This window comes from Vespula vulgaris, chromosome 15 (assembly GCF_905475345.1).
Source record: "Vespula vulgaris chromosome 15, iyVesVulg1.1, whole genome shotgun sequence".
NCBI lineage: Eukaryota > Metazoa > Arthropoda > Insecta > Hymenoptera > Vespidae > Vespula > Vespula vulgaris.
The window spans coordinates 2,762,501-2,772,500 of NC_066600.1; the positions used below are offsets into that span (position 1 = coordinate 2,762,501).

At 36.2% G+C, this 10,000-nt stretch overlaps 1 protein-coding gene across 5 annotated transcripts in view; it reads left to right on the forward strand.

Annotated features, from left to right (window-relative positions):
* LOC127069461 (terminal nucleotidyltransferase 5C-like) overlaps nucleotides 1–10,000 on the forward strand; it is a 73,839-nt gene that overhangs the window by 56,104 nt on the left and 7,735 nt on the right. For 2 of the 5 annotated variants that reach the window (XM_051006526.1, XM_051006528.1), the window contains exon 2: nucleotides 4,471–10,000. This exon is cut by the window's right edge and continues 6,057 nt beyond it. In XM_051006526.1, the coding sequence (XP_050862483.1) occupies nucleotides 4,471–5,862 (1,392 nt within the window). In that variant the 3' untranslated portion in view covers nucleotides 5,863–10,000. The other 3 variants (XM_051006527.1, XM_051006530.1, XM_051006531.1) reach the window with 3 other exon arrangements.

Below are 10,000 nucleotides of genomic sequence, written 5' to 3' on the forward strand. Positions count from 1 at the left end.
CTCTCTCTCTCTCTCTCTCTCTCTCTCTCTCTCTGTTTCTCTCTGTCTGTCTGTCTGTCTGTCACTCTTTTATATTTTGTATTTCTTACAACAACGATACATTTTTCTTTTTTCTTTATATTATCCCTTCATTCATCATCTTTGATTTGTATCTTTTATTTTATATTTCACGTTGTCCTCCAACAAGTTTCTTTATTTATGTATTTTTATGAAAATATATTTTATTTGTATAATTTTCCATTCCTTTGACGTGTTTACACGCGCTTGAGAGAGAGAGAGAGAGAGAGTGTGTGTGTGTGTGTGTGTGTTTGTGTGTTGTTGTTACATTTTTAATTACACAGATTTTGAATCGGTGTAACTCTGCTTTCTCTTTTATTTTCAGCGTTAAAATTTATTTGACAGGTAATCAATCGATTTCGCAGAAGTTATCGTTCCGGATAAACTATACATGCAGTTATTAATAGATTCTCGTAAAAATGTTCGTTTGCTAGGAATCACCTTATCTTGAAATCCGCGATAGCAAAAATATATAGTCGATAAGAAAGTATGTTTTCTTTAAAAAAACAAAGAGAAAAGAAAATAGGAAAAGGAAAAAAGAGAAAAGAAAAGAAAAAAAAAGAAAATATAAGGAAAGGAAGAACGAACAAACAACTGTTTATATAATTGATAATTTTTTTTCTTCTTTACGTATAATATAAAAAATAAAAAAAAATAAATCTTATCTCAGTTACATGAGAATTATTGTACATGTATATGTATGCGTGTATGTTCATGATTTTTATATATATATATATATATTTTTTGCTATGATATATATATATATATATCATAACAATCGCAAGAAAATTACAATCTCAATAACAATATTTCTTATTGTTAAATCACTTCGATTTTTACATGATCAAGGAAAAAATTTTGTTAAACGACCTACCAACGACAAAATTTACACGCTTGCAAGTCGTGACGTTAGTTCGACGATTACTATGCCGTAGTCGATAACGTTCATCGTGCAGTCTTTTCCTCTTCCCTTCTATCCACAAAATGTGGAGGAGGGGATAAGAGAGAAAGAGAGAGAGAGAGAGAGTCTATCGAGTGACGCTTGCGCGTATCAAAAATATATATCCCTATCTTCTGTCTCTATCTTTGTTCTTTCTTCCTTTTTTCTTATTTTTTTTTATTTTTATTATTATTATTATTTTTTTTTTTTTTTAAATATTTTTTTTCTTTCTTTTTTTCTCTCTCTTTTTGTTTTATGGTAAATCGCCCCCACGCTGCTAAAGTTAAAAGCAAACTCGCGTTAGGTACTTAAACTCTCATATATTAAGAATTATGGCTATATAACCCACATAATCGTTCCTGTCAATGTTACTTGTACATTTATAGAATAAGAAATTTTTGTTAAACGTATTCATTGATTCGTATGTCTGCGTGTCTATATACATACACACACACACACACTCATACGAATAATATATACATATATATGTATATATATATTATTACCATATTGTTCACGTTGGTACTCGTACATTGTTAAAAAAAAAAAAAAAAAATAAGTAAGCGATAGCAATTGCGAATGTGTTTACGATAAGAAACAGAGGAATAATAGTAGTAGTAGTAGTAGATAGGAGATGTGGGTGTATTTCACTACCGCGTTTGTTCATTCAGAGACGCCTCCGCTTCATCTTTGTGACGTCATAGAAAGTACTGGAGCGTTAAAGAGAGAATGAGAGAGAGAGAAAAAGACACAGACAGATAGACAGACAGACAGAGAGAGAGAGAGAGAGAGAGAGAGAGAGAGAGAGAGAGAGAGAGAGAAAAGAAAGGAAGGAAGGAAAGAAGGAAGAAAAAGAAAAGAGGGAAGTTAGGGTTGGTTGAATCGAGCAAATAGGTGGGCGGATATATGCGTAAAGGGACAAGCTTGAGAAACTCAAGAAACTGAATTACTACGGCAACGTACAACGAAATTCGATCTAATTTTTCCTTAATATATACACACACACACACATACACACAATCTACCGAATCAGTACTTCAAAATTCTAAAGCAAAAAAAAAAACATAGTATAATATAGATTTAATTAGATATCGGATGACAAGTTGTTGGTAATAGATTTCATTTTCATCGTGTACATACGATTATTCGTTAGGATATTATATGCAATGACGAGGATATATTATAGGGACAATGGTATGTACGATTGTTATATAGGTAGAGAAGAGTAGATAGACTCTAGAGTTAGTTCTTTGTCAATCGTATAGGGGGGCTTTGTGCTGTCCTACAATAAGTTCGGTGCTACGTTGTTGCTGACGTAGATCTCTGATGGGATCCACCTCCACCACCACCACCACCATCACTATACTACACTACCACTACCACCACCACCACCACCACCACCACCACCACCACTTCTTCCTCTTCCTTCTCTTCACCCTCTTCACCCTCTTCACCGTCACCGCCACTGTCACTGCTGCCACCAGAAAAGCTATAGGTGCCTTTCACTTCGTTCGACTCAGTTCGCTGCTGACTCTCGTCGAAGGCGGATATCATTTTTCAGTTTGCTCTTCGCGATCTCTAACGACAGTGGTACGCACGTACGTACTTATCTATACGTCAAAGTGAGCCCACCCCTCCTCCCTACCTACTTACTCTTCCCCTACTCTCCTTCCGTCTCGAAAGGGGTGAACGAGGAAATTACTTTAAAGAATCTTTTCGGTGTTTTTATTCGATTTTCTTTTTGTTTGTTTGTTTGTTCGTTCGTTCTTTTTTTCTTTTCGTTTTTTTAACTAATTCGTTCGTTTTGTTTATTCTTTTTTTTTTTTCATTCATTCATTCTCTTTCTCTCTTTTTTTTTTTTTGTTTTTGGTGCTCTTCTCTATACGAACAATCCGGATCTTTCACTCTATATATATATATATATATATATATATATATATATATATATATATCTTCTTTGAAACTTTGAATGAAACTTTGAATTTACGAACATTGTGTTAGACATTAATATGAAATCAGTAACGTAATTAATTCTGTTAACAAGTTCACGACGTAATGAACGTTTTATGAACGTCATGAATATCAATAATGTCATTTTTAATAGATACTTTATCGTTTAATTCTTTATTTCATCTTGAACCGATTGAAAAAGTTTATCGATCCTTAAGAATGATTTCCTAGTAAATGGTACGCGTTGTTCTACGAAGTTATACAATCGTGGCACAAATTCACTTCTTTCTTTCTCTCTCTTTCTCTCTCTCTCTCTTTCTCTCTCTACTAGATTCTTCCTCCCACCAAAAGTCTACTACTTGTAAGAGATCATCATTTTATTACTATTCTCCTTGCATTCCAGACACGTCAAAAGTTCGTCTATACCAATCGATCGGATGTATTCGAAGTTGAAACTCGGACTAGTGAAAGTTCACGTTCTCGCGTTCGTTCGCTGACCCGACTTGCTAGCTAACATCGGTCTAACTTGAAAAAAAGAAAAAAGAAAATAAAAAAGAAGAAGGAAAAGGAACATTCTTCGAACAACTTCCTCTCTGCGATTATTTTCAAGTTCATTTTTGTTTGTTTTTTATTAATTCCTTTTTTTTTTATTTTTTTATTTTTTTATTATTTCATTTTATTTTTTCTCCCCTCCTCCCTCTCGTATATTCTCTTATTCAATTATCGATTGTCTATGTCACTCGAATGAATCGATGCGTACGAGATACGCGTGAGTATTACGAACATATGTTACATATATACATGTAAATGTTATCTCAACGTGTACGAGGTTTCTTGTGAATGAAGATGCAACCGGATTGATAAAACTAAACGCGTATATCTATCGCCTTGAAAGATTACTGAGAATTATAAACATAAAACGTGGCGGCTATTAGCCTAGCAAGCAAGCAAGCAAGCTAGCTCGATTATGCTACTCCTCGCTTATCGACTCGGATGAAAAGTTCATAAGGATAGGAGTAGGAGTCATAGCTGTGAGTTGGTAGGGCGAGAACATCATTCGTGTGGATATGTGTGTGTATGTGTGTGTGTGCGCGCGCGCACCGAAGCTTACCTTCGCTCGTTCGCTCGATCACACCACCACCATCACCACCACCATCATCAACTAACAGCAACAGCACCACCCGGACGTAACCTCATGGCATTTCTTGCATTTGCGATTACGTTCCTTCTTCTTCTTCTTCTTCTTCGTGTTCCTTTTAAAAGGAAGGTCGCGAGACTACCGTTATCGTAACTACGTGATGATTTATCGATCATATCTCAAAACAATTCCCAGTCCGAATTTCAACAACGCTAAACTATCTCATTGTAATATTTGAATATTTCCAGATCTTATCTGATTTAATTCAATTTTCCTTCTTTTTTCATCGTTGCATTTACATAACTATTGATTAGAGATATGCGAGAGACCGAAATAAATACTGACTAAGAGTTTATTATTACCATGTATCTTTTTGATGTTACAGTGTGGCTCCTTGGACATCGGCGAAGAACGCCAGCGTCGGGTCGCTATGATGGAGTCCCTCTGTCAGGTGAACAACAAGACCAACAACGGCAATGATTCTAACAAGGAGAACAACAATAATAATGTTAACCATCATCAGAACAACAACAACAATACGATAACAAGTAACAACAATAAGAACAGCGGCAACAACAACAGCAATTCAGATTGTCCGGATCCTCAGCAAAGGCTGGCAGTGTTGAGCTTCGAACAGGTGCGTCGATTGAACGACGTGATGGACGAAGTTGTCAGCATTCACGGTAGGGGAAATTTTCCTACGTTGGAAGTTAGACTGAGAGATCTCGTGACGGTGGTTCGTAGCAAGCTCGAAGGTGACCCGAGCAATGGCGGTGCCGGTATGAGGGTAAGGGACATCAGGCTGAACGGTGGTGCGGCGTCTCACGTATTGGCGACCGAATCACAGCCTTACAACGATCTCGACCTTATATTCGCCGTGGAATTGTCGAGCGGCCGAAATTACGACAAGGTTAAGGCCGCCGTATTGGGCTCTCTGTTCGATCTTTTACCCGAGGGCGTAAGCCGCAAACGCATAACGACGTGCAGCTTGAAGGAGGCATACGTCAGTAAGATGGTCAAGGTGAACAACGACGGTGACCGATGGTCCCTGATATCCCTCGGGAATTCGCGTGGTCACAGGAACGTCGAGCTAAAGTTCGTCGACTCTATGAGACGGCAGTTCGAGTTCTCCGTCGATAGTTTTCAAATAGTTCTCGATTCGCTTTTATTATTTTACGAGTGCAGCAAGCTACCGATAGGGGAGAACTTTTATCCAACGGTCGTGGGCGAATCGGTATATGGTGATTTCCAGGAGGCACTTTACCATCTTCACAAGAAGTTGATATCGACGAGGCATCCGGAGGAGATACGGGGCGGTGGTCTGTTGAAATATTGCAATCTCTTGGTCAAGATGTACAAGCCTTCTCAACCGGACTACATAAAGACGCTAGAGCGATACATGTGCTCGAGATTCTTCATCGATTTCCCCGATATAAGTCAACAACGGGCGAAACTCGAGAATTATTTGTGGAATCATTTCGTTGGGCCCGAAGAGGAGGCCCTAAAGTACCAGTACCTGATGCTATTGCACAGCGTCGTCGAGGAGTCGACGGTTTGCCTGATGGGTCACGAACGGCGACAGACTCTTGCATTGATCGAAAGTCTCGCATGCCAGGTACTTTATCAGGAACAACAGCAACGGCTGACGAATCATCAGCAAGCACCACCGGGACCACCAGCGACCTACGTGTACGCTAACGGCTATTATTACGCACCCGTCATACCTGCCGCGTGTTACACGTGCACCTGCAACTCTTGGATGGCGTGCTCGTCGTGATGCGACCCCGCCGTCGTTTTAACCATCGCCGTCGCCATTTTTTTCTTATACCATACCAACCCCGTCCTCGTTATCATCATACACGGGTGCTTGATCGCTCGTAAATGGACTTCTTCATTGTGTTACCGTGGCTCGTGTGGAAAACGATGGGACGAAGTGAACGAAAGATCGACAATATTCGATCGACCGCAACAACAGCAACAACAACTACTACTACTACTACTAGTACTACTACTATTACTACTACTACTACTATTACTACTATTACTACTACTATTATTACTATTACTATTACTATTGCTACTACTACTACTACTACACGTCGGGGTTGGTAAATCCTCGACGGCGGCGACAGCACCAACAACAACAACAACAGCAGTAACAGCAACGGCGACAGTAGTAGCGGCTATGGCGACGACGCGACGATGACGTCAGTGTTCGAGGGGTGGACGTAGACGATAAGGAAAGGCCAGTACCAGTTCTTGTTTGGTGGACCGCTTTGGAGGCGATTCGCCAAATAAAATAAAAGAAAAAAAAAGAAAGAAAGATGAGCAGACACTTTTGAAAGTCACCAGCCTTTCCGAACCGTCATTTGTCCCTTCTTCTTTTTCTTTTCGTCCCTTCTCTTTTCCCTCTCTTCTGTCCTCTTCTTCATTGATATACCCTCGCGATTGACGTCATCGTCTGGTTGCTTTGCCAACGAACAAAGAAAGAGGGAGAGTGATAGAGAGTGAGTGAAAGAGAGAGAGAGAGATGAGATGAGATGAGATGAGATGAGATGAGATGAGATGTGAAACTAAGAGAGGAATCTTCGTGAAACAAAGTATGGTTTTTGATTGCTTGCTTGTTTGTTTGGTTCGTTCGTTGGTTGAATTGTTGGTCGGTCGGTTGGTTGGTTGGTTGGTTGGTTGGTTGGTTGGTTGTTTGGTTGGTTGGTTGGTTGTTTGGTTGGTTGGTTGGTTGGTTGGTTGGTTGTTGTGTGCCTACCAGAAATATATATAAAAAGAAAAATCGAAAATAGAGACCGTTAACTAAAATTAAAGAAGCTGTAATTGTCCTTTCGCGAAGAGAAAAAAGAAATTAATAAAGAAAAAGTATAAGGGAGGAATCATGAATTAATGATAATAATAATAATAATAATAATAATAATATTAATAATAATAACATTAATGATAATGATAACGAAGATAATAATAATAATATTAATAATAATGATGATGATGATAATGATGATGATGATGATGATGATGATGATGATGATGATGATGATGATAATGATGATGATGATGATGATAATAATAATAATAATATTAATAATAATAATAATAGGTACTTCCTCTCTCTCTCTCTCTCCGGTGTATGGCGATATGAAAAATAAAGTTAGATAAAACTGATCGTAAAATAATTGATTGTATGTGTATATTATTGTTATAGATAAGGAAAAAAAAAGAAAAAAAAGGAAAAAAAAATATGAAAGGGTTGATGATAATGGGGGGAAAGGGGGAGAGGGAAGAACAGTAGTACACATCGATGCTGGCTCTTAGCAATTTTTTTAGCGTTTGAAGATGGGATTTTGAAGGAGAACAAAAAAGGGACAAAGAAAGAGAGAGAGAGAGAGAGAGAGTGTGTGTGTGTGTGTGTATATGTATGCGTGTTTGTGTGTACGTGTGTGTAGAAGAAAAATCGAGAGCGTATCGTCATTTCGAAGTCATTTCGAATGTTCACAGAGCTTACGAGATGATTTATCGATGGAAAAAAACGAAATAATTTGAAGAGAGAGAAATAGAGAAACAGAGAGAGAGGGAGAGAGAGATGAAAGAAGAAAAAACTTATCGAGAATTATTTTCTATAATCTTCTTCTTTTTTTCATTTTTTTTCTTTTCTTTTTTTTTTTTTTTTTTTAAGGAAAGGGGAGGTTTCTTCTTTGATTATTTTTCTCTTTTTTCTTCTTCTTTTTTTTCGCTTATTTCCTTTCAAGATTACAAGATCGCGTGTCGAGAGAGTAAGAGAGAGAGAGAAAGATGTAGATAAGAGGAAGAGAGTTTAAAATGGGAGTTTGCATTAATCTATTAAAAAAAGAAAAAGAAAAAATCTCTTTGTATAAATATTATATTTAAATACATCTGTATATGTATATAGATTTATATGTATATTTATACGTATATATCTATATATCTATTTATCTATAGAAGTGTATATATATATGTGTATGTATATATGTATGTATTTATTACATCTATATACATACACGCATGCATACACACATGCACACGCATACACACACACATTCATAACCTGTATAAATATCTCTCTCTCTCTATATATATATATTAATATGTGGCTGTGAACACATTTCATTTATTTAGACAATTTACTACCTAAAGAAACGCGATAAAAAAAAGGAGAAGATGGTTTCCCATTCGAGAGAAAGAGAGATAGATACTTGATATATTATTCGATCAATGGACAAGGACGATGAGAAAGAAAAAAAAAAAGAAAGATATAGGAGATGTAAGGATGAAAATCGAATGGAAAAAATAAACTCTTCTTTATTTTTCTACGTTACTTTTGTGATATAGAATTTCTAACGATGAAAGGAATAAAATAAACTTCGATAAAAGCAAAGGAAAATAGAAAAAGAGAAGAAAAAGAAAGAAGAAAAGAGGAAAAGAGAAGAACCTTCAAAGATTTGATTTAAAAAAAGAAAATCTCTGAAGAGAAAATAAAAAAGGAAGAAAGATAGTGGAAAAGTAAAAGTCACTTAATTTTCGTATTTAAATCAGATTAAACAATAAAAATAACGATAATTAGATAGAAAATAATTATTATAAACAATAACTAAATAAAGGAAAATAAATAAAAATGAAAAAAGGAGATAAAACCCTTTCTCTCTCTCTTTCTCTCTCTCTCTCTCTCTCTGTTTCTTTTTTTTTCTTTTTTCTTTATTTTTTCATATTCCAAAAACAAGGATAAATGATGATGATGAAGATGATGATGAAGATGATGATAGCTTGCATAAGTTTCTTTATTATAAAAAGATACACACATACACACGAGATCGTAATTATTTAATAGTGCGTTCGAGTACACAAGTTAAAAACATTAGTGACACAGAGACACCGATGTGTATACACTTAAACATAAATATATATATATATATATACATACATATAGATATATATTAAAATATACAGAGAAAAAAAAGGTGAATCACGTAATGTAAACGCGCGTGTGTCCGTGTGTCTATAAGCGAATTATACATACACGGAGACACCGAAAGAGTCATACGAGAGATATACATACATACATACATACATACATACATATCCGGATCTTCGCGTCTTGCGTTCGCGCGCACGCATGTAGGTTCTCATTTATTCACTCGCAGTACATACACACATATTCTCTCTCTCTTTCTCTCTCGTTCTCTCTTCCTTCCCTTACGTGCGTACTCGTATATATATATATACATAAGTGCGTGTGTACATACATGCTTATGTTCTGTTTCTGCTATCTGTTATCTCTCTCTCTCTTTCTCTATGCATATATGTATGTTATATATATATATGATTGTGTATGTATGTATGTATGATGTATGATGTATGTATACGTCCGTATCGACTGGTGACCCCGTTAGTTAGCAGCTAGCTAGCTAGCTAGCTAGCTAGATAGCTGGTTTGCTCGCTCGTTCGTTCGTTCGTTCGTTCGTTCGTTCGTTCGTTTGTTCGTTCTTTCTTTCTTTCTTTCTTTCTTTCTTTCTTTCTTTCTTTCTTTCGTTCGTTCGTTCGTTCGTTCGTTCGTTCGTTCGTTCGTTCGTTCGTTCGCTCGCTCAACTCTTCCTTTCAGTCTCTAAGCGAAAGTAAAGGCCTCGCGTAAAAAAGGTTCACAAACAGGTTTTTCTGGTATTTGTTAATGCTTAAGAAGTTGCAAATAAATAAATAAATAAACAAATAAATAAATGAATGAATGGATGAATGAATGGATGAATGAATGAATGAATATATATGTTTGTATATATATATGTGTGTATACATATAGAAATATATATATATATATATATGCATATATATAGAAATGTGAGTGTGTATGTATGTGAAATATAAATACCATATGTTCGTATATAACGCAAAAGATTTAA